General features: G+C 34.5%; 3 protein-coding genes across 4 annotated transcripts in view; 1 reads left to right on the forward strand and 2 right to left on the reverse strand.

The window, feature by feature from the left end:
- LOC125826321 (uncharacterized) overlaps positions 1–16,943 on the forward strand; it is a 198,133-nt gene extending 181,190 nt beyond the window's left edge. The window contains exons 2-7 of the mRNA XM_049505635.1: positions 11,827–12,153; positions 13,260–13,336; positions 15,707–15,772; positions 15,937–16,011; positions 16,113–16,187; positions 16,303–16,943. Coding sequence (XP_049361592.1) covers positions 11,832–12,153; positions 13,260–13,336; positions 15,707–15,772; positions 15,937–16,011; positions 16,113–16,187; positions 16,303–16,725 — 1,038 coding nt within the window. The 5' untranslated portion in view covers positions 11,827–11,831 and the 3' untranslated portion in view covers positions 16,726–16,943. The remainder of the gene's footprint in view (positions 1–11,826; positions 12,154–13,259; positions 13,337–15,706; positions 15,773–15,936; positions 16,012–16,112; positions 16,188–16,302) is intronic.
- LOC125826404 (ras-related protein RABC2a-like) lies at positions 214–5,645 on the reverse strand. Its single transcript, XM_049505725.1, has 6 exons — positions 5,195–5,645; positions 3,516–3,584; positions 2,511–2,576; positions 1,268–1,389; positions 498–626; positions 214–346 (listed from the first exon to the last, which is right to left on the reverse strand). The coding sequence occupies exons 1-6, from the start codon at positions 5,343–5,345 to the stop codon at positions 233–235; spliced, it is 651 nt and encodes a 216-aa protein (XP_049361682.1). The 5' UTR covers positions 5,346–5,645; the 3' UTR covers positions 214–232.
- A 227-nt stretch (positions 16,944–17,170) lies between the features above and the next one.
- LOC125826170 (phosphatidylinositol 4-phosphate 5-kinase 9-like) lies at positions 17,171–27,831 on the reverse strand. Of its 2 annotated transcripts, none has more exons than XM_049505498.1 (9): positions 27,699–27,831; positions 24,290–25,609; positions 22,937–23,104; positions 22,171–22,336; positions 21,044–21,154; positions 19,999–20,186; positions 18,891–19,048; positions 18,194–18,353; positions 17,171–17,619 (listed from the first exon to the last, which is right to left on the reverse strand). In XM_049505498.1, the coding sequence occupies exons 2-9, from the start codon at positions 25,501–25,503 to the stop codon at positions 17,343–17,345; spliced, it is 2,442 nt and encodes an 813-aa protein (XP_049361455.1). In that variant the 5' UTR covers positions 25,504–25,609; positions 27,699–27,831; the 3' UTR covers positions 17,171–17,342. The 2 variants fall into 2 exon arrangements, with proteins under 2 accessions (XP_049361455.1, XP_049361448.1); XM_049505491.1 differs by having other exon boundaries at positions 17,171–17,622.
- Positions 27,832–28,000: the final 169 nt, after the last annotated feature.

The following is a 28,000-nucleotide window of genomic DNA, read 5'->3' on the forward strand; positions in this document are numbered from 1 at the left end:
AGCTGATTCTTAAAGGCAATTACGGATGAAAAGCACATTAAAATTATGAAAAAACACCCAATTTGACAGCAATCTGGCAAATATTAACAAGAACATTGGTCAATGACCAATAACTTTACATGAGAGACTTCTAACCACTTTCAAAGCAGCAAGATGAAAACAGTAAGAAGAAAAGAAAACAGCATATACATATTTGAGTGCACACTTTTATCATTTTGAAGTCCTAGGAGTTTCATGAGCAGCAACCACCACTGCCCTGTTGTGTTTGCTGTTCTTGTTTCTGTTTCAAGATATTTCTCTTCCCTACAGTGGATCCTTCTTCAAGGAGACTAGGCACCTCCATTATCTGAATATGGTAGTCTAGTTAGAAAATCGATGGAAACATTAATCCTGAAATGATATAAGTTGACCAAATGAAGTTGGACTGCAACGTTTCTCAAAGCTCGAAGGTAAAGGATACCAACAGAGAAGTCATGATTCATGAATATATCATTTACCTTTAAGGCAAGCTCTTCAAAGCAGTTTTGCACATTTTCTCGAGTTTTAGCACTACATTCAAGAAATAGACCTCCAAGTTCCTTTGCTAAGGCAATGCCTTCTTCCCTGGTCACTGCTCTCTCGGATTCCTGTTAAACCAATAGTCAAGTAAGAACAAAAATTGGTTAACAACCTTCATGCAGAATTTATTCAAGCACCAACAATCGACTGCAACGTTAATTTTAATGCTAAAGATCAATAAATATAAAACGATAAAAGATACTCCCACAGAAAGCATTAAGATGTGACCAAACTCATCCTCTAACTCTGTTGTAATTCATTCTGCAATAGAACAATAAAATAAGATGGATAGTACATTCCCTGAGGCATATATTCTCCAACAGTTATTTAACTCTCTGTTTTTCTTTCTTTTTTGAGGTCTGAACACTCTTACATTTAAGCTGCATATAGCTTCATTGTGTAAACATTTGCTTCAACATATCAAATGTTGCAATACAACTATTTGTGGAAGAAAGCAGATCGAAAATCCACTAATCACTGTTATCATGACTTCCTATTAAAATCACCCAGATTCCACAAGAAGATTTAAGTATATCACATTTGAAGAGGTGATATCAGCTCTTAATTCACTTATTTTCTCCATGAAATAATGTCTCCTAGCATATTCGAGAAGCAAAATGAATAGACTCCAACACCATTATCGAGAAAAGTTGGAAAAAGAGAGAGATGCAAGCATGTTCATTTTTACAAAAAAAAAAAAAAAACATACTCTGTCAACTTTATTTCCAACCAGCATCTTTACACAATCCTGATTATTACTATACAGCTCCACCTCTTTTGCCCACACATCAGACAGGTTTGTGAAGGTCTCTCTTCTTGTTACATCATAGACTGTAAACAAAATTTAAATAAGCAAAGTAAACATAATAGATAGAGATGCATTCAAGAATTTAGAGAACACAAAGCATCTAAGAGGAATGAAGAAATGTGTCAACAAAGAAAGCACAGATAAATGCTTCTTATTAAAAAATAGGAAAATTACTTTTCTTGTCATGTATCTGAAAACTACATGGACACCTTTCCGAATTTGAACAATTTCTATCAGTCATCCCACAAACCTTGTTCGACTAATGGAGATTGAAGAGCTGTCAACGCAGAGATATATGATCCCCCTATCAACCCTGATGCTATTTAGTATTTGCAGTTCATTACTCTGTAGGGAGCCAGTAAGAAAGGACTGAGGCAATAATTAGCAAGAATTTCACCGCAGAGAAGTTCTATAGTGTTGTTATGAAAATAGGTGGGATGCCTGATTTCTATTCTTGGCAGATAAAACTCCAGCAACCCGAAGAGACTACAGAAGATTATCGTGAAAACTTATCACTGGAACCAGATTTATTCGAGGTTTAATCAGATTATTCAAAGAAGGGGAGCCTAAGTTTCAGACCATAGAATTGTCATTTAATAGAACAGATGGCAGTTAGATTGACATTACCTAAGAGAAGAAGCTCCAAAAACCAATAGAGCGAACGTTCACCAGTATAATCAAGAAAAGTCATTCTACTTGTGGACATGCAATAAACAAATATGAACAACTGCTGGATCAAAAATAAAATTGCAGACGATTGAGTAATGGAAAATGGTATTTGGAAATTGGAGTTGTGTTTGAATTTTTGTGAGTGATTTGAGAGTGAAAACATCTTTTGGTGTTCTTCATAAAAAAGAAAACAACTTTAGGTGTTCTTCAAATTACGGAATTCAACTTGATTTCAAATTATGGCCAAACATAATTTCCAGAATAAAGTTAAAAATATTCATGGCCAAATGACCACTTAATTTTGCATAGTTCAATCATGGTGGAAAAGGGCAGAATGGCGTTAAACAGCAGTGAAGATGAATGATGTAAAAACAAAAGTCAAAAGTCTAACTCTAGCTAACCCATATATGCATTATCAACAATGGATGTATCCTCTTGCAAGATATGAAAATGTATAAATTCACTGATTACTTACCAAGAATGATCCCCTGAGCACCTCTATAGTAGGAGCTTGTCAGTGTCCTGAATCTCTCCTGTCCAGCTGTAGAAACATGATATGTACAGTTACAATCTTCCATTGGATCTAAGTAAAACCAGATACTTTATGAAGTTTCTTCGGCAAATATACTGAAACAAACTGGTTAATTGGAACAACAGTAAAAGTTATACCTATGAAAAAATTGATTTCAGTAGGGGGGTTTTCCTCTTTTGATCTGTAAAACTGATTTCAGTACTTGCACCGTAATGTTGAATTCCAGAACTCATGAGCCTTAGACACTTCTCCGGGTAGTGATTCAATGTTATGCAATATTAACATATTAACCTTGTTGCATAGAGAAAGTCTATGTAACCTGGTCTTATGCTACAATGAGGGAATGGGTTAGTCTCCTAATGTGGTCGTAGAGAAGCCTCATCTATTGAAAGAGCATTCAGATTTAGTACAGTACATGGTATATTTTTCTTAACATGGTCTAATAGCCATCTACCTAGTTGTGTTTTCCAGTGTTGGCCCCAGTGTTCTGTTATACACACTCTAGATATTTTGGCGTGCGGGGAAGGTATTAGCATCAAATATTGGGCCAGGGAATGGGTTATTGTCTCCTTAAATGATCTTGGACATTCTTTACGTCATGAGCGATTTTTTTCCTTTTGGGGGTTGAGTTACCACATATCCATTCTCCCTTACAAGTCATGCATCTTAAAATGCAGGTGAAAATCAAATTGACACATCTTTAGTTAAACCAACCAACAATCATGTAGATCAAGTAGTGTTTTTGTTATCAGGTAAATTAGAGGTTTCAATAGATTAAATTGTGTTTAAGCACATAATCCACACCGTTGCATAAAGAGATTGTATTGAATGTTCCTAAATTTTGGATTCTAAAGTTTTAGTACAGATCTCATGAATACAGGTAGACTTTTGGCACCCTATAATACAGTAAAATAAATTCCAGAGTCTAGGCACTGTTTTGGTTCTTACCTGTGTCCCAAATGGTAAGCTTCAGTTTTTTCCCACTAACACTGAGCGTCTTGATCTTAAAATCGACGCCTAATCATCAGACAAAGGAATAGTAAAGTCAGTAGAAAATTGTATTGAGAGATTAACCATCATATGAGCATCTAGTTGACAACTTCAAAAGATGTTTAAATAAATCACTAGATCTATCAGGATGAGAGAAGACAGATGAAGGAAAGGGAAAAAAAATGAAACACTCTTAAGCTACATTTCTTGCTTGCTCTTTTTCTCTTGTTCTTTCTATCCTACAATCTTTTGCCAGTCGGAGCATTCACCTAAAGCAACATGCAGACACGAAGGCATTCTAGTCTAGGTTCTTTTATCACGGTGATGGTCAAGCCAACTTGCATTCAGTGGCGGAGCCACATTATCATTAAGGGGTTTATCTGAACCCCCTTCGGCGGAAAATTATATGATTTTTACATGGTTAAAATAATTTTTTAGGTATATATAGTAGATGTTGAACCCCTTCGACTACTTCGTGTGTCTATTTCTTCAGTTTTTGAACCCCCTTACTGATAATTCTGGCTCCGCCACTGCTTGCATGCACGTAGACTGATCCACTAGATACCTTCTACCATCACATTCAGCTCTATGTTACTATCCATAAACAACTTAAGATGTGATATTTCTAAAACAAACACTATCATATTAGTTTAGGCAATCCTAAGATATAGCAGAAAGGTATCAGTATATTTATTTATAGCAGAAACATTAGTCCTTTGATATAAAACTTAATTGATCATTAATAAGGGGAATCAGCTCAACTCAACACCCGACACAATGTGTCAAAAAACAGGGTTAAAAAATAATTGCTTATATGTTAAAGGACATCCCTAGCAATTGGTGAAAACAGCCCTAACAATCTGTCTTCTTCTTTTTGTTTTCTCTCATTTCTATTGTCTCATAGCACCGTAAAAACAAAGTCCATTATTATTCAGACAATATTGCATTTCAGTTATATAAATACCTTGTTCTATTTCTTATTCAGATAAACTTATTATCAGGAATTCAGGATACATTTGTTCTATTTCTTACTAAAAATGAAACAATTTTTTTACTAGTTTTGGTAAATAATATGTAAAAGACAAGTTTGGAGCCGGAGCTAGGATCTAGATAATGATCATTTTCTAGTTCTTAGTATACATTCCATAAAACTGCTAGAATCCAACAAAATCCTCTCAACAATACGCAAACCTCTAATCGCAACTGAATAATTATAACTTAAATCATAAAAAATAAACTCCTGAATTCCTCTGGGTTCCAAATTATAAACATTTTTCAGATTTCACTTCACGCAGTAAACATTGATGATCAATCTGAGAATAAAAAACAATCATTAACAAAGAACAGCACAGCTGCTGATTTGAATCACAGCAGTTAGTAGTGATTAATCTGAGAATCAAACAAAAAGAAATTGAACTACAAATCATAAAATACTCCGGCATGTTGTATACTAGTTCATTCATTCATTGGATTTCCAGATACAGAATTCCTAACTCATAAACTCCAAATTCCAAATCAAATGATCATCAAGCAAAAACTACAAAAAAGGAAAATACTGTATACACAATTTTTTTCTTCACAGCATATGTTTGCATTCACGCACACACAAGTTGAGCTAAAAGGAGCAAAGAGAGTACCAATGGTAGGGGCCAGATCGTCAACGGCATTAGAAATGAAGCTAACAAGCAAGCTACTCTTTCCAACTCCAGAATCTCCGATCAACAAGATCTTAAATGACAGATCGTAACTGCTGTTGCTCTGCCCCGTCGTCGCCGTTGATGGACCCATCGGCGAACTCCTCCTTCCTCAACTCAACTCTCTCTCTCAAAAAAATTCCTCCTTCCAATTCAACACAAAAACTCTGCACTTTCTCTCTCTAGAAACTATGCAACAGTGACACAATGGCGACAGAGAGAAATACAGAGGGCCAAGTAAAAGTATTCAGAAAGCTTTTGGCATGATTCACTACTTTCTCTCTCTATATGTATATGTAGAGAGAGAAAATGGATTTATTGTATGTATAGGTTTTGTAGAGAGAGAAAGAGTGGGAGGGAAAACGTTTTGCAGTTATTCCTTTCTTTTTCTTTGTTAACAAGTGACTTCTCAGCTGCTACAAAATTAGAATCAAATAAATATTTAAAATTAATAATGAAAAGTTTGAAATTAATTAAATTATTTCCAAATAAAGGAGTATGATTTTTTTTTGGAACAATATAAAACATTTCTATTGTAGTTTCCTCAAAATTTTAATTTACGTTCAATTTATATATTAGGTAAAAATACTATTTTCTATTTTTGCATGTATTCAAATAAAGTTAATTTACTATAATTAATATTTGCGTAAATATAGTACAGTAAATATTTTCCGTTACACTAGGAATCCAACCGCCACCTGAAAATTAGTGGCAAGTAAGGTAATTAAGATAAAAATGAGGGGTACAGAGTTATATAATTTGGGCTCTAGGCTTTGAGTTGTAACTTTTGGTGGTGGGTCAACATCTAAGTGGGCCATTTGTTGGTACGGGTTATCGGGTTTGGGCCCAAAATTGTTTGATTATGACTTATGAGGGATCTTTCTAGTGCACTAGTACTTTTTGGTTTGTTGTTTAGGATTCTTTTTTGAAAATTTTACGCAAATAACCGATTGAATTTATTATTTACTTTTCCTAGTTGGTATATATATACACACTTGAGTCGAGGATTTTTTGAAAATACTTTCTCTGTGCTTAATTACTTTACCACTTTTAAATTGACACACCTATTAAGAAAACAATTATTGACATTGTGAGTTTACCATTTTACCTCTATTAATTATGAAGTGCATTAATTAAAAACTTAAGATTTTCAAGAAGTTTTACTTTTTTCAAAGTAATTGATTGAGGATATAATAGGTAAAAAAAATTGTCCTTTTTTGATTTGTCAAAATTGATAAGTAAGTAGGGACAACTAAAAAAGGAAAAATGGACAAATAATTAGGGACAGAGGGAGTAGTTCTATCTCTATAAGAGAGTGGTAAGGTCTGCATATACTTTACCCTTTCCACTCCTCATTTACTGAGAATTCACTGAATATGTTGTTGTGGTGTAAGCAATTGGGTGAGCGATTAGTTAAGTTAATTTTTTAGAGTAAAAAGATTAGATTAGTGGAGCAAAATGAAAGCTATCTACTTTTAGTATTGCAAAGCACACATTTTGGAATTAACTCTTTTAGAATTTATTCCATTATAGAATTAAATAAAGTATGTTTCTAGACTACTCTATTTGGTGTGAGATATCTCACTTTGATTAAGATTGTAGTTTGTTATTGTCATCCTTAAAATTGGTTATTCTAAGTTTGTCTTATGGGAGATCTAACACATATAGTCTGTTTCATGGCGGAGTCAGCATATACTTAGGGGTTCATCCGAACCTCCTCAGCGGAAAATATTACTATTTATATATGGTTAAAATTATATTTCAGGTATGCATAATAGATGTCGAACCCTCTTTTACTAGTTAGTGTATTTACTTCTCGGATTTTGAATCCCCTTATTAAAAATTCTGGCTCCGCCAAATAGTCATAATCATATATATATATAGACTAATTAATCATATGAGTGGACGATTATTTAGGTTAAAAAAATTCAAGAGAAATAATGATAGGTGCGGAGAAAATGAATCATCTATTTCTAGCATTGTTAGGCACAAATTTTGGAGTTTTAGCTCTTATAGGATTTATTTCCAATATAAAGTTAGGTTATGTATGTTTGGGACTACTCTATTTGGCTCTTATAGGATTTATATTTCCAATATAGAGTTAGGTAATGTATGTTTAAGACTACTCTATCTGGTGTGACAGTCATTTTAATTTAATTAAGATTATAGTTTGTTATTTTCATTCTGGTTATGCTAAGTTTGTCTTATTGGAGATCAAACACATATCGCGATAATCAGTATATATATATATATATATATATATATATATATATATATATATATATATATATATTGTTATATATATTATATACAACTTATACTTATATCGTATTTTTAATTTTAGCGATTGAGTGAATGGTTATGAGAAATGATGATAGGACTCGAAATGGAGAAAATTAAATGAAGCATCTACTTTTCATATTGTTAGGCACAAATTTTGGACGTTTATTCCTTACCGAATTTATTTCCAATATAATATTATGAAATATATGTTTCTAGGTAGGGCTACTCTATTTGGTGTGAAATATTGCTTTAATTAAGATTGTAGTTTGTTATTTTCCATTCTAAACTTGTCTCATGGGAGATTAAGATATACAAATATATGATAAATTTATCAAGATTGTAGCTTGTTATTTTTCATCCTAAACTTGTCTTATGGGAGATTAAGATATATAGATATATGATAAATTTATCGTAGAAATTTATTTATAATTATTTGATACGACCCAATTATTTGACCGTCAAATTGTATATATAGAACAAAGTCAAAAAAAAAAAAGTTAGGTCAAAGTGTACTTCAAAATGGTTACAAATATTATTGAGTGTGTGAAAAAAAACAGAAACATTGTAGGCCAAGGAGTATTTAAGTGTGGGGAATGGACTTATATATTCAGCCTTATCAAGAACATAATAATACTTGTATTATTTATTTTATTTTATTTTTTGCTTCAATGAGTATGCAGTGGGTAGCACAATTATTTTCTCTGTTCACTTTTACTTGTTATTTATTTCTAAAATAGTTTTTCATTTTCAATTGTCATTTTTGACATATCAAGAAAAGACAATAATTTTTTTCCATGTTTTACCCTCAACATTAAATACTTATTTTTCAAATCATTTTTTAAGACAATCATTTTATAGGGGGTTGCTTGGTAAAATATTTATATCAATAATTATTTTTTTAATGAATGTGTCAAGTTAAAGTGTGACAAGTAAAAGTGAATGGATGGAGTAGCATATATTTATCAGATATCTAGAATATGCTATGCACTTTCAATAATAATATTTTCTGAAAATGTTACATATATTTCCGGTTTGATTAAAGAAAATTTGGTATATATTATATCATTTTAGATTTTTCAGTAATTATATGAAATAGTAAAAAGATTTTAAAATGAAACTTGTATTTAGTGGATAGAAAATAATCACACTTTTTTTTTCAAAACAATATAAAAATCATCCCATACATATAATTTTCGCACTGTCTCTTTACCATGTCCACTATAATTTTTGATGATATATGTTTGGTTCTAACGAGGTTGTAGAGGTTCTACGATTTTACAATTTATTCCTTAAAATTTGTCTTTTTCTTTCGTAAAGCTTTTGAAAGTTCTCAATTTATCATATATGCATTATTCGTAAGATAACAAATTAGTAGACACTCATATTACTATATCTCTAGCCTAGATTTAACATATATCCAATATACTTTCATAAATAGGGTTTGAGAAAAATGACATATATACAATCTTATACATAATTTGAATCAAAGTTAATTAGCTTCGATCTAATCTGTAGTTGATACTGTAACTCCGTCCAACTCATATTTTAATAATACATTTTTTGTTTGTCAAAAGATCTCCCAAAATAGTCGTTGAGCTTCATATATAACAAACGAAAATAACAATCAAACAAAAAGAAAAAAATTGTGCTGGAAACTCTTTTGACAAACCTAGAGGCCAATTTTTAATAACTTTTTTTTTTTCAAAAAAGAAAGAAAAAAAACTCTAAAAACTTGTCCAAATGGTCCCAAAGAATCTCTTTTTCTTATTAATAGAGTTAAATTATAAGAATATCATATCTTATGAAAATTAATAAAATCCATGACAACAAAGTACATCAGTAAGCGTGCATTATTTCATGATTATGTTGAGGCAAGTTCAAATTAACAAAATTAAACATTCAAAGTTTTTTGTTTTTTTTTTCTATAAATAATTTTATTTCTTTTCCATAAAAAAGGGGGTAGCAATCATTCTTTTAAGAGAAGAATTTTTGTGCATTGATCGTATAAAAAATATTTATTTAACTATATTATACCATTCAAAAAATATTTACATATAAATTAATTGATAACCTTAAAAGAATGGAAACAATCTTCTATAATCGATCAAAGTACCCTAATAATAGAAAATCTTATATAAAGAGTCAAAATATATTAATAGTGTAAAAAGTATTTATATTTATAGTGTATTTAACTAAAACTTTTTTTCTAATGAAGTATTTTGTCTCAAATTCCAATTACCTTAAATGACATGTAATCGACAACCTTCAAAGAATTGAAATAATCTTCTACAATCTATCAAACATCAAAGTACCATAATACGAGAAATTTTTAATATAATGAATCAAAATATATTGATAGTGTAAAAAATATTTTACACTATTAATGTATTATAACTAAAATATTTTTTCTAATGAAGTATTTTATCTCAAATTCCAATTACATTAATGACATGTAAAATCCATAAATAATCACCTTTTCGATTTTTGTAATTGCAAAATTATAAATTTTACGAATTACTATTTTTTCAAATATAGATGTCAAAAAATGACCCATAAATATTGTTTCATCCCTAATGACTCCCTAAGGTGGTATTGATTTATGTAAATATTTCTTTTTTCAAGTCATCAAATATATATTGTTACTATTTCTAAAAGTCGTACAAATATAGCTCTTAGAAAATTAATTATCATTTTGAACAATATTTGAACTCATGTCTAATAGTTGCTCAATCTAACATACAATAAAATATTTAACCAACGTTCAACGTTTATAGTAATTTATAAAATACTTCAATTTAGCATTTTCCCTTTAAAATTTCAATAAGGCCCATAAATTATAAAAAGTAATAAAAACTAAAAAGAGAGTCCTTTATTAAAATTTGTCCTTTAATTTTTGTGAGTTTTCTTAAGTACAAAAAATTTGTTTTTGGTCCAAAACAAAAGGAGAATATATTTGATAGGACAAGAGTTTTTTTTTTGTTTGTTTGTTGTGTATTTCCTTTCTTTAGAAACTTAAAAGGAAAAAAATTTAATTGTTCATTTTTATGAGGGTGACCAGTGTCAACATCAAAAATTTTGATGTATTAAAAGACAAACCACCTGATTTCTATTATTCAATTTTTTTCCTATCAAATATTGACATTAACATATATGAATCCAAAAATTTAATGTTTGTTGTTGACAAATAAGGCCCCCCTTTAGCACACACCTCTATTAATTGGAATGAGTTGTCTCAAGTCTCTCTTCTTTCTTTTTTAAAGTCGGTGTTTGATATATATATTTGACTCACGATTAATTTAGTTAAGTTTACGTTATATAAGACCCATTTATTTCATAATGAGATTTCATATCAAGACTCAACTTTGAAACTTCTAATTAAGAATCTAATTAAGGATGAAAATCATCATACCAGAGTTAAATTGAATTCATATTTAACTTTATATCGGGCTACTTTATTTTATAAGAGCCCTTTTGGAAAGGGTTTTTTTTAAAAAAATAATTCTTTTGCCCTTTTTCTGTTTAAGTATATTGAATTATTGACTAATTAACTAACATGGTTCTATTGGTAGAAAATATAATGTTGCATTTTAAAAAAAATTACCATGTACTATTTGATATTCAAATCAAAGCTCTCATTAGTTTGGATTTGCATCGTGTAAGGTCATTAAGAGAAAAAATGTTTTCTATCAAAAAAATTCATATCATAACTCATATCTGAAATGTCTAATTAAGAGTGAAAAAATCGTATTCATCTTACTACAAACGTTAGTGATTGTGTGTAATTATTCTACTACATGATTGTTAATTGTGAATCGTGACTCATGTGCAAGTCTTCACACAAATATATGTATACCATTTATTAAACTCTGATCGTTTATTTTCATGTTCATGCCTCTCAAAAGAATTTGTTAAAACTTATGAATCCCATCAAATATGTTAATCTCAATAATTATTCATAAAAATTCAGAAAAAAAACTCTAATTTCTGTTTATGAATAAATACAGATCCAATTCTTAAATATCAATTTTAATTTTAAAAATAAAAATTATGTTTTTCAAATATTCAGAATTTTCAAGACCAAACACCTCCCTAAATAATTATTGGGCCAAATCTATGTGATTGTCCAATTGCAAATCCTGAATTTTATTGAACAAATAGAACTGAAATATTGGGCCAATCTATGTGAATTGCTTACTGACCCGACCTGATCCATCTGAAGTAACCGGGTCGGGTTATCTATATCAACTTCTCTATCATCTGTATTCCGTAGCTCTTCGAGTCGGGTTCAGTGAACGAAATGGACAGAGAATGGGGTTCGAAGCCGGGAGGCGGCGGCGCCGCCTCCGCCCAGAACGAGGCAATCGACCGCCGTGAGCGGTTGCGCCGGTTAGCTTTAGAAACCATAGACCTCGCAAAAGATCCTTATTTCATGCGAAATCATCTCGGAAGCTATGAATGTAAGCTTTGCTTGACGTTACACAACAATGAAGGGAATTACTTGGCTCACACTCAAGGAAAACGGCATCAGACTAATTTAGCTAAAAGAGCTGCTCGTGAAGCAAAGGATGCTCCTGCTCAACCTCAGCCTCATAAGCGCAAAGTTACTCTCAAAAGAAACGGTATGATTTGATTTAATAATCGGCTTTTTTCGGGTTGATGAGTTGTGTTATTTGAATTTGGGACTTAATTTTGGTGATATATAAGAGATTTTAGTGTTATTATTACTTTGTTGAATTAGGGATAGGATTTAGGGTTTAACAGTATCGATTGTTTATCTAACCTTAGCCACAATTCTACACTAACTGCGTGGCCTAGTAGTCAATGAAGTAGGACAAATCAGTGGAGACCAGGGTTCACTTTCAGTAAGGCAAAGTTCATTGCCTTTAGCGGAAGCCTTGAGCTTTAATGGACAAAGCTATTTGCTACCCTATATATGTGTTCGTGAAAGGTAGTAGGATAACATTTGATTTGTATTCGTCCAATCACCTCATGTGTCTGCCACGCCTATGCCACCTGCCAGCGTTGACCCTCAATTGCTCATTTTTTGGCGCCAAGTGATAAGGCCTTGATATACATGCCTTGCTGTGTATGCCACTCGACTTGGACGGAACACCACATTTATCAAGAAAAATAAATTATGTACCATAAGATTTGATTGTGTTGAAAGAATGTTTAGAAATTAATTCGCCTTCTAGCACTCAAGAGTTGGAGAAGTTCAAACAAAGGTCGTAGGAGACTGTGGGAGTGGACGTGAGGACAAGGGGCTCTATAAAACATCCTTGAGACTTCTGTCGTTCATATCCCTGAAAAACCAAATAAGTTAGGTGATATGTTTTGATCTGCCTAGCTTTGGTGAATGGAGTTTTGCAGAGTAGAATTGTTGAGGTGGAGGCAAGTTTCCTCAGTCATCCAAAATAGTGAAGACAAAATATTTCACCTTCTATGAAACGATACTTGACCAAAGTTCCTCAAATTATTGAACCTTGTAACTAGTCAATCAATCAATTATGCCTTAATCCTAAATTAGTTGGGCTGGTTTTTTGAATCCTCTATAACCATTATGCTCAATTTTGTCCATTTACACATTGGGGATGAAATCAATCATACTTTGAATATCTTTCAGGCTAAGAAGTTTTTAGATTTTGAAATTTTGATGATGGCTGATTATCCATTTTCCTTGATTCTTGAGTGTTGTGTGCTAATTTCTTATGGCCTGGAACTGCAGTTAAAATTGGTAGGCCTGGCTACCGAGTGACCAAGCAATTTGATCCGGAGACAAAACAAAGATCTCTTTTATTCCAGGTCAGACTTACTGTTCTGTGTCTTTCACGTTCAATTTGATGATGTGTCTGCTGTCAATTTAAGTCTGGTAGTCATCATTGTTTCCTGTTGATGGTTCATACTTAGTAGTTCATCTAATGGTTGAACATCCTTACCTTTCGGAATAGTGTAATGTTATTTTCACTTGTTCCGGAAGTAAAAACATTTTCACTGTCGAAGTGAATAACTTCAGAACTATCATTTGAAAGTTCAAAATGGGACAAGGAAAGGATAGCCTAGTGGAAATGTCTAGCCACCTCCAACAATGGGTTTTGGGGGGGTCAAGTCTTTCAGGGAGGGAAGTGGGAAAAGCCACTATTTGGCTCATGGGAAGGTAGGTGGGCTCTAGGGAGAGTGTGGTGGGTTTTAGTATATCCAAATATAAGTTAACAACTATGCAAGCAATAGTTTTAGTTTAGTATATGTTAAAGAACACTAGTTCAGTGCTTTGGGCTGTTGTTAGATATGTTAGAAATGTGTGAGTCGGTAAATCCTACATCGATTTGTTCAGCCATGATTTAGAGGTTTTAATAGATTATCTATTTGAAAAAATATTCGGGCTTCAAAATCTTTACGTCACTTGAACCAGATGGTTGTTCGACATAGGCTTTCTTTTACCTATCCTTCCCATTGAGTGTTGTTTACGAATGTATACCCAGGTATCAACAAGCCTTCCCTATTCTGCAATACTGTTGTTTCGCTTGTCATGCCTGTATTTTTTAGCATGCCTTTTTGATGTGATTGGATGGATAACCAGTGGTTCCTATAGTTGTGTTTATATTGACATTATATATTTGTTCTAGGAATTTGATCTAATTAATATTAGGAGATTGCCTTACATTTTGTCTGATTGACAATTACAAGACTTTGGATTTGACTATTTCCATTCAAAGCAAACTTGAGTTCAACCAATTCCCACTTGCAAACCACCATATTATTTAGGCTAATAAGAATATGAGAAATGGTCGTCTGTACAAATTTATCAAACTGAAGTGATTGTTTTTGCTAAAGAAGTCTGTGTTAAAGACCAATAGGCAGGCTGCGTTTATTGTGGGGGTTATTTTAGAAAGGAGGTGTACCTAATATGTAGGGATAATGCACAAGTACCTCCTTAGACTATGACCGAAATCCTAGAGACACACCTTAACTAAACTAAGGTCCTATTACCCCCTGAACTTATTTTTTTTGGTAATTTTTTACACCTTTTGTCTTACGTTGACTCCACGCAATTGAGGCGCGTGGGAGATATCTTCACGTTAGTCAAAAAGGTGCACAAAATTACAAAAAAAATGGGTTCAGAGGGGTAATAGGACCTTAGTTTAGTTAAGGTGTGTCTCTGGGGTTTCGGTCATAGTCTAGGGGGTACTTGTATCTTTTCCCTAATATGTACAAAACACATCTCTGGGTTACACAGCTGGGTAACACAACTTTGGCATGTTGCCTTGCCCCAAAAGTAAAATATGAAAAATAAAAGCAATTATCATGTGTTTCAATATCTTGGAGGCTAGTGTAACAACAAAGAGACCAAGTCCTATGCACTGCATGGATTCTCATTTATTGTATGAACTATGATGATGAAACAGTAAAATAAGGCAGCACGAGGACGTCATCCAGATTATGTGTAATTTAAAAATGTGATAATGGACCCTTCGGGGTTGCCCAGTGGTTTGAGTTTGGGACTTCTTCCATGTTGGAGGTCTCAAGTTCGAAACCCCTTGCCAGCGAAAGCAAGGGGTTTGCCTTCTGGGTCGAGCTCGTCGCACCAAGCTTGCCTAGTGCGATTTACCTCTCCTATGTGGTTTGCGAGCTATTGCATAGGAGTGGGGGTTTTACCCTATGCGCACCCAAAGGGTAGCGGCTGCGGGTTTCCCTTGTCATAAAAATGTGATAATGGAAGAAAATGGTTTAATAGTTTGACTAACTATAGGTTCCTTAATAGTAATTGGTGTAACTGTAGGTTACTTCGATTATTTTCTGCTACTATAATGCACCAACCTCTGCTAACATACTCAAAGCATGTGTCAAAAATGTGATAATGGAAGAAAATGGTTTAATAGTTTGACTAACTATAGGTTCCTTAATAGTAATTGGTGTAACTGTAGGTTACTTCGATTATTTTCTGCTACTATAATGCACCAACCTCTGCTAACATACTCAAAGCATGTGTCATGATACAAGGAAAAAGTGCAGATCGCAAGAAATGCACTTTTGGCACATTACATATGCTAGACAAGTATATGATGAGTTTGATCTAGCCAAGTTTACCTTCCATTCGTTTGGTTTTCCCCTTTTTCTTACTTTATCTAAGTGTTGCGCTGGTTAATAGTTTCATGATGGTGGTGAGTGTTGCAGATTGAATATCCTGAGATTGAAGACAACACAAAGCCAAGGCACCGATTCATGTCCTCTTTCGAGCAGGTTTGTATGTCCAATATTCTTTTCTCGAGTGGTTCTACTGTATTTAACAAAGTGCCGTTTAAGTGCCCCTTTTCTGGACTTTGCATGTTGGAATAATAAAAAATCTTATATCTTTCCAAGATTAACTAGATATTAATCTTATGTATCTCTTTCCCTTTGGACAGAAAATCCAACCATTTGACAAAAGATATCAGTTTCTTCTGTTTGCTGCTGAACCATATGAGATCATTTCATTTAAGGTAACTCTTTTCTCATGGTCGAACATTATCTTGACCACTTTAATAATATGTTCCTACTTTTCGTTGTTTGATTATTGAATCGATTCTGTTGCATTATGCAGGTTCCAAGCACTGAGATTGACAAATCAACTCCCAAGTTTTTCTCGCATTGGGACCCAGACTCAAAAATGTTCACTGTGAGTCTTCTTACTTCTTAAATTACAAACTTGTACTACTCAGCAGGGTTTCCGAAGTTGACTCATTTCTTCATGGTTAGCCTCTTACTCTCTCTTCGGGATGAATCAATTTCAGTTGCAGTTATACTTCAAGACTAAGCCACCGGAGACTAACAAGCCACCAACCGCTCCTACAGACAACGGGTTGTCAGCACCTGGTGCCTCATCCAGGCCTCTACCTCCACCACCCCAAGCTCCACCTCCACCACCACCACAAGGTCTTCCTCCTGGAGCTCCAAATCCTCCACCCAGAGGCCCACCATCTGCCCCTGGATCAATGCCTCCACCCCCTCCCCCTATGGGTAACGGACCTAGACCTATGCCACCAGGAGGTAACTTACCTGCCCCACCACCTCCTCCCGTTGGTGGTGGAGCAATGGCTAATTTCACTCCAGGTGGACACATGGGAAGACCTCCAATGATGCCTCCACAAGGTTTTCCAGGTCAACAGATGCAAGGCCAAGGAATGCGCCCACCACCTCCACCCAACATGGGTTGATGAACCGAAGTCATAGAACCTACCTTTAATGCTCGGATGACATCAGTTAAATTCGTCTTTTGTGGTGATTTTTGAGTTTGCGGCTTTCTTCCATTTAAACCTTACAAAATCATTTATGTTGCCAGAAACTGTTGCATCTGTCGGGCCAATTCGTTTATCTTTGAAGGCTTTTGAGAATGTAATAGAATACCATTTTAAAAGTAGCTTATTGCTTTTCAGATACTAGATTAAAAGCAAATTTGTTGCCAATTTCTAAAATCTCTGTTTTAGGTGTATATGAAAGGACCTAAGCTATCCTTTTAACACATTAATTGCATGGTTATGCTTGAAATAGGGGCTGATCTAGAGTCTAGACTGTCGTCTACTATGATCTAATACACAGTTATTATTGTATATTCACTTTAAGTCATCGTAAAAATCTTTATAAACTTCCAAGTTGTGTATCCAACTTGTAAAGAAGAACTGATATGCATTGCTATCAACTACATATCCATAATCCGCATTGTACACTCTTCAATAAATTACAAACAGCAGCTGTATCCCTCTACCATGGTAACGGCTAAGGAACCGGACGAATTTCCATGGTAACAGCTAAGGATTGGGGGTGGGGATACTGTTCAAGTTGCTACTGCATATGTAGGGAAGACCTTCCGAATGAACTCTAAGAACCTCTCCGAGTAATACGTTGGGTCAACAGCAGAAATGGAAACGGAATCAAACTGAATCGATTTGTATGCATGTTCTAACTTCTTGCTCATGTTGTACTCTTGCAATATGTCAATTATCCCGAGGTATAACACAACGTCATATACTTCGTGGAACACCTGTGTTTGACCTTCTTTTGGTATGTACTCCGCCCTTGCTGGCATATTCACCCCAAGCTGAATCTGGAATCTGCTTGACGCACAAAGAGATGAAGTTAGGCATGTAAAATTGTCAACACCAAAAGATGAACTAAAATTTTGTAGATAATAAGGGTGGTAGCTAAAGTCTTCATTCCTTCTGAAATATATATTTATATCATTTCATGAACTCGTGAGCAAAGTTGCGCGAAAGAAAGCAAGACTAGATGCGCGAAGGCACAGAGGCTTTCGTGCAGCATCTCTAGCAATTGAAAGGAGGCGTAAACAAGTTGCTGGATTTCACCAATCCCAATTGTCATGTGTGTTCTTCTGTTTGGTGTTTTCAGTGCAAGAAACCCTTAAAAGGTCTTGTCATCAAGGTTAACACGTCATATATAATGAACCAAAATGTCATTTAATCTTATCGTCTTAAACATGGCATGTGGAAATTTAGAATTGAAGAGTTGCCAAAAAAGGAAAGAGACATTCTTTATGAAACGGACTAAAACAGAAAGTAAGACAAACAAATTAAAACGGAGGGAGTAATACATCCCAGTGTCTCACTGTGACTACAAGGGTGCTACAACTTAAAGAAAATACTAATGTCAAGCCTAGCGAAAAATTACCTTGCTGTCCCGGGGAGGAGGAGGTCCACTTCCGCATCACCAGTAGCTGATGATGCTCGTAATCGGCTGCCTCTGACATGAGGACCCACAACGACACTATCATCACTTCCACGTGGGACCAAAACAAGGCCCTGGGGTGATATTTCATCCTCCAGAGACTCTGAAGTAGGAAAACAAAAAACAATAGTTTATAAGTCATAAATCCAAGAAAAAAATAAGATATATATAACTGTATTTTTTTACGAGATTACTAAATTATACTCCCTGAGTTTCAATTTAAGTGTCTTACTTTACCTACCTACATATATATGAAGAGATTCGACTTTATTATGAACCATCAATAAACTGAAAAGCCACCAGCTATCAGGTCATACTTCTTTTGTCCTAGTGTTAAGTCTTAAAAAAGTACTCCCTCCGTTTCAATTTGTTTGTCTGGTTTTGACTTGACACGAAATTTAAGAAAGTAAATAAAACTTTTGAATGTTGTGGTCTTAAATTAAAGATACACATAATATACCAAAATGTCCGTTAATTTTGTGGTCTTAAACATGTATGTGGAAAATTAAAATAAAGAAATAGTTAAAATTAAGAAATTACCAGAAAGGGAAAAAGACATTCGTCTTGAAACAGACTAAAAAGGAAAGTAAGATAAACCAATTGAAACAGATGCAGATATTTTTTGTATTCAGAGACAAACCTTCTTCTGCAACAATTTCTAATCCATCTGCCATGGTGCGTCCACTGCACGAAATGAGAGATTGTAGGTGTTGAGGTGCTCTATAATGAACACCCAACAAGAGGCTGTAATCCATAATGTTCTCTTCCTCCAAGAATTTACTGTCAATTTCGATCTGCCTGTACAAACAAACGATTGTGTTGAAGATATAATCAAGTAAATAAGAGCATATTCCAACAGCTTAAGCTATAAGAGTGTACTCACTCTAATAGCTTAAGTTTTTAGATGAGATGGTCGCATATTTCAACAGTGTATTGGCAGACAGAGGCCCTGCTTTCAAGTCTCACCATCATGGCACCACCCATATAAAAAAGAATTTCCACATGATTGGCCGACGGAAAACGAAACTCGCTCACACATGAAGCGACATGTTGGAATTAATTAGGTAAATAAAAGTGTACTCTCTCTAACAACTTAAACTTTTAAATGAGATAAGTTATACAAATTCCAACAGGTAGCGAGTTATTACCTCAACAATTTACATAGATCTTAAAGAACTCTAGTGTGATTTCGCTGACCATCAAACGTTAAAAGAAAGAGTTAAGGTTGCTTTCAATTACGGAAACACATAATTCCAAGGTGCAAAAGACAAATGTCGCCACGAACCAACAACTTTAAACTGTCATATCTTATGAAACTTGGAAAAAAAATACTTGAAACTCTTCATACCAACCAAAAAATATAGTGAAACAGAACAAGGAAGGCTACCATTTCTTTGCAAGTACATCATACGACTTCAACCGCTTCCACCAGACCATTACAATCAAGGGCAAATCTTTAGGCTAAAATATGAGGCACATGAACCTGCGATCTCTCCGTAAAACTAGGTCATATAAGTATATATTTTCTAAAATTGGTATAATATTATCTGTTGGCACTCATGCTACAAGAAGGTTAAATGGTACACTTGGTTGAATGTTGACTTATTTACCTAGAGGACTAGGGATTAATACCCACTTACTATTTACCTTTGGATATTTACTACACACTTAAGTTAGAACAGCAACTGAAAAGTAACAAATGTAGGTGCATTAGAGAAAGTGAGAACATTTAATAAAAAGTCAATTACCTTAATAAAGCTTCGCGCCAAGAAGGCTCTAGATAAAAGCAGTAATTCAAATCTAGATCCTTAAGTATAGTGTTCTCATCAATTTCAACCTTGTCAGCAGATCGTCCTAGTGAAGAACCTTTAAGATCAAATCTTCGGTGGATTCTCAACTCCGTACAAAACATATTTCCCATTACTACAAAGCGGAACTGCAAGAACGTCACAAAATTATTAGTCTTATGTATATAAAACGTCACAAGTGTTTGTTACACTTGTTTTCCTCCCTGGGGGGAATTATACTTTTACTTGACAAGGCACCTCCCCACCCCCCTCCCCACCCCCACCTTCAGACCTTCTAAATCAAACTCACTATAATAATCTATTAAAATATTTTAATCCTATAACCACGCAGGTCAAATTAGATCTATTTTATTGGGATGGAGGGAGATACATCAACATTCAATCGAACCTTCCAAATCACATATGTCTAGACCTATATGAATTGTAGTGCAAGACATGTGAGGTTCTTCCAGTGGAAAGAGCACTCCATATCCAACCAAGAGGTAAGGAGTTCAAGTCACGACAGGAGCATAGTGGACAAGGTTCACTGTTCACTCCTACGTGGGGAATATTTGGCAAGTGGAATTTACCATAACAATTAATTATTCCCTCCATTTTTAATTTGTTTGTTTGATTTTGACTTGGCTTGGAGTTTAAGAAAGTAAAGAAGACTTGAATCTTGTGGTCTTAAACTAAAGATATGTAGAATGTACCAAAATATCCTTTAAACTGTGGCCTTAAAAATGTCATGTGGAGAGTTGAAATTAAATATTTGCTAAAAAGGGAAAGAGACGTTCTTTTTGAAACGGACTAACCAGGAAAATAAGACAAACAGGAGTATTAAAGATAGTAGAGTAATTAGAATCCAAACAGCTTTCGCATGTCGCAAGATAACATAAGTTTTGTTTTTATGTTATTTCATTTTTAACGCAATATTAACAAAAGTATATAGAAATAATACAATTAACTTTTATTAAATGCAGATCAAAATCTACAAGTATATTACCTTTTGTCCACTGGAAGGTTTTATCCTGTGAAGTCCAAAAAATTTAGTGATGAGAGTATTCTCGTATGTCTTGACATGGCGATGATAATTCGGAAGCATCCGCAGCAAAACCTATATGTGAGATCAATGGTCATGATGCTCTCTTTTCATACCTAACTAAAACGTAAGAGGAACTCCAATAAAACAGTTAAACAGGCAAATCTTTAAAAGAGACATCTGCAAGGATCTCCCAAAACTTAGCTGACGTTAAAAAATGAGCAGTTTTCACAAGTATGAAGCCTTACAACAATAAGGGGGAAACCCAACTGGAATGAATTTGACGGTCAGAAGCATTTCAAGGGGTATGTGGAAGAACTTTAAGCAAAGTAATGAGACAGGTAATATTAAGCAAGAGAAAGTATTTTGAATTGCCCTGTCTGCTTCTCTTTTTTATACATGCAAAGTTTATGCAAAAGATCCTGTCTGCCAGATGCTGCTGCTTTACAACAACATATCCAGTGTAGTCCCACAAAGTGAGGTCTGGGGAGGGAGTGTGTATGCAGACCTTACCTCTACCTCAGAGGTAGAGAGGTTGTTTCCGATAGACCCGAGACTAGAGGAAAAACAATCCAAAACACTCCACAAAAAGAAGTAACCGAAGAGAAAGCATAACAAAACATTCTGAACAGTAACTACATCAAAATGATAATCGAAGTATAAGAAACAGCAAATAGTAACAGAAATTGAAGTACATGATGTTGCTGCTCTCACAATCATAATTTCCCAAGTGCAGAAGATCACTTGTGGCCCAGAAGAGCTATGTATATACATCCTAAGTGTTGCCTGAGAGGATACTGTGCTATCAACTAACCATAAAATCTAGGTGATAGCGAAACAACTACACTGAAACAATCAAGATAGCCAAACACTCTCTTTGAATCAATGATTTCCTAATTCCTCTGGTTGCGCCTTTGATGATATTTCACTTACTTCACATACAGAAAAAACGACTTCTTAAGATATCACTCCTTTTCCAACTTATTATAGCACTGTGATTTTTCATTTTCTATTTTTCCCAGCTAGACAGATAAAAATTTTCTGATAAAAGTGATTTGTGACAGCGATAGGTTTAAGTCAAGATTACACACCTTAACTTCAGATTTCCGTAATGTCTTAATCATGAAACGGTCATCTTGAGACAGGAAAAATACACTGCCACTTTTTCCAGGAGAAGAAAGCTCTCTAAGGGCATCATTTCCACAAATTGACATCATGTAATCAGCAGCATCAATCTTAAACATCTCCCTCAGATTCCTACAAGAAATAAGTCCATTTTAGTTCCTACACGTACACATATAGAAAAACAGAAAGCCTAACAAACTAGTTTTGACTTCTAATAATACATCAACAGTAACAAGAAAAAGCATCTAGGGAGGGATACAAGGAAGCTCCTCTACTTGAAGAAGAAAAACATCTGCAGGAGGGACACGAGCTGCTTTGGTCAGGCATGCATGCCCCAGTGCAAGACCAGCCTCCACAAAATCTCAAATATGATAACCGGAATAAAACCATATAGAGGCTTAAGCAAAGAAGATAACATGAAGCCATTTCAGTTTCTATGTGAGTGTAGCATATCCAAAATGCTGATAAGTTAGTGAAGATGCCTCAGAAAACACCAAGAAATAGCATTATTGCTACAGAAGAACATCTATTTCTACAAAAATAAGCGACATTCACACATCTGACATGCAATAGAGATATCTAAGGAAGATAAACAAAAAAAAGCAAAAATAAAAATAAAAAATGCATTATGAATCTTAATTGAAACCAAATCTAGCCCGAAAAAATCCAATATGCATGCAGCTACTTAGAGTTTTTTGACCATTGTTAGATAAAAGATAGCAAACCACCAACCTGAAGACCATTGGGCAATAATCTTTCCACTTGAAATCTTCAGACTGGTGTGTAGGTGTCAACTGAGATCCTCCTTTTGGAAAATACATCCAAAAGCTAGCACGCAGACCAAAATCTGAATTTCGTATATCTCGTCTTTGTATAGGTGTAATTTTCCCCACAGTGTATCTGGTCACATTTCAACTGGTCACACGTTTGATATATGATAAAAAGGAGCAATGAAATCATGCTGCAAATGATTGCCTCCCTCAAGAAGGATGATGAATTGAGTATGAAATATCAAATTAAATAAGGCAACATATCCAGGGATTTCTGTGTGCCTAATTGAACATATATTTTTACATCCAAGTTAAATATTTAGTGGATTGTAGAACAGCCTCTATAGCAATCTCAGAGTGATGGAGGAGCAGGAATAGGGAGAAGAAAATTAAAACTATCTCGGTGATTAATTTCATGTGAAAAAAAGAATTCATATTTGCACATGAGATCCTCATTCAATGCTATTCCCACTTCAGGAGTCAAGAAAATCTCAGAGTAGGTTGTGTAAGATACTAGTAAGGTTGATACTAACTCCACTTGGTCCAGGGATTTTCTAACTTCAGATTAATGTCATTGATTATCTGCCTCAGTATTGCTTCTGAAAACCCGATAACATATTTGTAGTTGTTAGTATGGTAGCTCTAAATATAACAGTTTTAGCATAGTAAACACCAGAGTATCATTTTTTGGTTATTTTCACTTTTTACGCCCTTCAAACATCAGACTTTGTAAACTTACATCTGAATTGGCCATCAAGAAGAACCAGAATTATCCAATTGATATTTCATGATTTCTTCCTTTGAACGCATTTATATACACACAACTATTGGTACCATAAAGATTTTCAGCAAGTACATCCATATTAAAGTTCTCAAATAGACGATGTCTTGAAGTTAGTAACTTTCTTTGACTTCCGATGCTATCCAGAGACATTCTCGTCCTCAAACTATGCATGGTGACACAAGAAAAGTAAGACTTATAGGAAAACTTTCTACGATTCTTCTATATGCACATAAAAAACTCGAATACCAATGTCCTTCCAGTCTTCTCTCTTTTCATTTTATCTAGAGAAAATAAAACATACCTAAAGCAGCTTGCTAAATGCATTAAATCTAGCAAAATAGTATGAATGATCTATACAAAAATAACACAATATTAAGTTCAGGGAACCAAGTGAATCAATGAAAAATGTAGACCCAAGAAAGACCAGCAATGAGTGAAATAATCTGTTAGAAAATTGAGGGAAAAAGAACTAGTTAAACATATTCCAATAAACACGGGCTATAAAGTCATCAGTAGCCACAAGTAGCGCACCTGATCCCAAGCTGCAGACTTAGCATTAAATCATAACTCCTGTGACCCTTTATGATTGCTTCACCTGGTCTCTTTAATTCCCTTACAAATCTCTTTTGCCTCCTTCTGGCTCTCCCGGATGGTGGTGAAAAACGCTCATTTAAGACAACCTCACTGATTAGGATGCCTTGCATGTACTCTCTTTCCAAAATTGGAGCACTCATAGCATCCTCCATGTCTCCATCTAAATTATGTCCGATAACTTTCTCAATGGCTACTTCAAGACTCCATCGTCTTTCCAGAGAAACATTTGCAGGTCGTGACTGCCCGAAATTTAACAGGTTTCTCTCTGGAAGTTTACCACTGACTTTGACATTTCCCATATCAACTGAAGCGGCATGATGGATATGGGAGACTTGACTTTGTTTTTTCATATCTGGCAGTAACCCTCGTTTTCTCAATGCATTGAGGTACAATTCTTGACCAGCCGTAAGCCTGCTACCACTAGGATAAAATGTTCCTTTTCCATCCTTTAGACTATATGTCCATGTACCAATATAACAGCTACCATCACTCCACGTATACATACCGACGCCATGCATTGCACCATTTAACCAGCTCCCTTCATACGAATCTCCGTTAATCCAAGTGAGAGTTCCTTTCCCTGATATTTTCCCTCCTTTCATGTTTCCAAAGTAGACATTCCCGTTAGCCCATGTATACTTACCTGGTCCTTCAGGGGTTCCCTGCATCCAGGACCCTTCAAAAATATCCCCACTGGGATACATTTGATATCCTAAACCATGTTTAAGGTTCAACCGCCAACGTCCCCTATAGGTCACTTTATCAGGTCCAATATATGTCCCCTCACCATGCATATAACCACCTGAAAATTCGCCATCATAAACAGCACCAGAAGGAAATTCTAGTTTCCCATGACCATGTGTTATCCCATGTCTCCACTCACCCACATACCGACAACCATCAGACCACCTATACTTTCCAGAACCTTCGGGTATGTTGCCCAGCAGGGACCCAGAATAGGATTCCCCATTTGGTAATAAGAGCTCCCCAACTCTAAAGTTGGTGGATTCAGAAGTAAGACAAACTTCACCATTAGCCAATTTAGTAATGTCGTTATTGTCATGAATTAATGAAGAATCAAGTGACTTTGTCCTATCCGATAAAGTAATTGTTCTTTCAATATTGTCGGCAATGGCCCCAAGACCAGACATGCATAATTCCAGAAAGTTTCAAGTTTATACTGGATAGGAAGGGGCCAAGAATTTCAGTTAAGCTAAAGCACACATCCGGCTTTAAAAAAAATTCCCCTGCTTTGACCTGAAAATTGAAAAAACACAACAATTAACACCTACGTATAGCAAAATCAATCTACAGACACATTAACTAACTACAAGCGAAAGAATATTTACCCTGTTAGGTGTAAAAAAAATTACAAATGTTGAGACGACAATCTAGAATTCTCTGACACTACTAATAAAACAAGAATTAGCGACAGAAATTTTTTAGCTAAACAGCAAAATCCGTTGGTTATCCTATTTAGCAATGGGTCATCTGTATTTGCAATAATTGTTCATAAACTTAAGTAACATAAACTGCATGTTTACCTTCCGATGTTAGTTGAACTTAATCTCTTATATGAACTCCAAACAACATTAATGAGCCAAATCTCCTACTAGATCAAAGATTATTGGTACTAAGTATACAAAACACTCTATCCTTCCATCCTCGAGGACAAAAGCATAAGCACACACAAAATGAAAGAGGTGATGGTGAAAGAATATCAAAATGCTGAGGATTCTTAGACTCTATTGATGTTATCCAATCCTATGAAATGCCAAAACAAAGGCTGTAAAAGGAATATTCACCAAGAATGGATAAGATCTGTTTTAAGTGGGTTAGAGTCCCACATTGATAGGGGAATGGACTGATTGTCTGCTTGTATAGACTTGGACAATCCTTCCCTTATGAGCTATCTTTTGGGGTTGAGTTAGATTCAACTGCCATATTACACGAACAAGTCATAATGACTTCAATAATGAAAACAAGAAGAATAAGCATTTTCCAACACCATGACATCTCTTAAAATGTGTTTCCTTGATGACATATTAACATTGTACTAACTGAAAACATTAAATATAAATATCCAGAGGGCAGAGCTAGATTTTTGGTTACGGGTTCAGATGTAGCCCTGTATTTGTCTTAAGAAATCTATTGAATATATACAAATTTAGAACACAGTAATTTAAAAGGACTAGAATCCTGAACCCAACTTCAAATCTTGGCTCCGCCTCTACAAGTATCTTACCATTCAAGGTTAAGAACACGATGACTAAGTTAATTCCCATAGGCTCAAACAATTTATTCTAAATGCCCGTTTTGTCTTTTTAGCATTTATTGGCAAAAAAGATCAAATCTTTGTGAAAGAAATATGTAAAATCAAATCAATCTCTTTGCAATTCTCAGCTCCATCAAGAAACTCAATTCAACTCTCTCTCTCTCTCTCTCTCATTCTTAGCTCCTAATTACAGCTACTACACAATTCGAAAATAATCTCACATCACAAACCACACCCTTTACTCAGAAACAATCCAACTTAGAATTGAGAACGAAACAAACACATTATTTCATACAAAATTTTGCAGATTCCAGCCCAGCTTCCGCACACCTCGACTAATTTCATGGGATATCTAACACCTCCTACCAACAACCGCTAATACATATCTTTGTCCACCAAAGCTAGGACATATGAGAAAAGACTATACAATTGGAAAATGATTTCACATCACAAAACCACACCCTTTACTCAGAAGCAATCCAACATACAATTGAGAATGAAAACAAACACATTAATTCAGACAAAATTTTGCATATTTTTCTTCTTTCTTTTCTATGACCCTAGTGTCCAAACCAGCTTTCACAAACCTCAACTAATTCACAGAATACCCGACACCTCCCATCAGCATCAAGTACCACGTAACTCTGTCCACCAAGGCCAAGACAAATAAAAAGTAATACAAAATTTTGCAGATATTGTTTTCTCTCTTTTTTATGACATAGTATCTGGCTAAGCTTTCGTACACCTCCACTAATTCACCAGATATCTGACACCTCACCAGCAACAATTACCACGTAACTCTATCCATCGAGGTCATAATAGATAGAAAGAAATCATCTAATGTTTAAAATTTTGCAGATATTTCTGAATAAACCCATTTTTCTTATTTTCTCCGCCAAGCTGCAAAAATGTTGACTTCAATTCTTCACCACAAACACCAACACAAATAGTTGAATAACAAAAACCCCATTTCAAGAACACACAAAAGAAGCAAACTTTAAGCTCTATGAAACTATATTTCAAGAAAAATAAACAATAACCATACAAAAAACAGAAGCAGAAAAAGAACACCTTTTTTCAAACTTGCTGATTTTTGCCTTTTTCTGATGACTTCTGCTCAACAAGAGAAAAAGTCTGAAGAAAAAATGATATGAAAATTGGAGAAAAAAAATGAGACAAATCCCAAGAAGAATAGAAAAGTATAGTGTACGAATTCAACAAATTATAAAAAGTTTTTTGAAATTTTTACTTGTATAAGAAAATATTATGTTAAAATATTTTCAAGAAAACGATTAGATTACGATATGTTTTTTTTTTTAATTAAAACTTATAAAATACTACTTGTGAAATCTAAGAAATATAAATAGCGTGTC

This window comes from Solanum verrucosum, unplaced genomic scaffold, assembly GCF_900185275.1.
Source record: "Solanum verrucosum unplaced genomic scaffold, falcon-dt-bn FXZP01000125.1, whole genome shotgun sequence".
Lineage (NCBI taxonomy): Eukaryota > Viridiplantae > Streptophyta > Magnoliopsida > Solanales > Solanaceae > Solanum > Solanum verrucosum.

What these genes read in the sequence shown, in the direction of transcription:
- LOC125826404 (XM_049505725.1), bottom strand. Translation starts at nt 5,345, where the DNA reads ATGGGTCCATCAACGGCGACGACGGGGCAGAGCAACAGCAGTTACGAT. An exon ending in TTGGAAATAAAGTTGACAGA is followed by an intron (nt 627 to 1,267) that starts GTATGTTTTTTT and finishes TTGGTTTAACAG; the next exon opens with GAATCCGAGAGAGCAGTGAC. An exon ending in TTGAAGAGCTTGCCTTAAAG is followed by an intron (nt 347 to 497) that starts GTAAATGATATA and finishes TACCATATTCAG; the next exon opens with ATAATGGAGGTGCCTAGTCT.
- LOC125826170 (XM_049505491.1), bottom strand. Translation starts at nt 25,503, where the DNA reads ATGTCTGGTCTTGGGGCCATTGCCGACAATATTGAAAGAACAATTACT. An exon ending in AACCTTCCAGTGGACAAAAG is followed by an intron (nt 20,187 to 21,043) that starts GTAATATACTTG and finishes ACGTTCTTGCAG; the next exon opens with TTCCGCTTTGTAGTAATGGG. An exon ending in AGAAATTGTTGCAGAAGAAG is followed by an intron (nt 18,354 to 18,890) that starts GTTTGTCTCTGA and finishes TTCCTACTTCAG; the next exon opens with AGTCTCTGGAGGATGAAATA.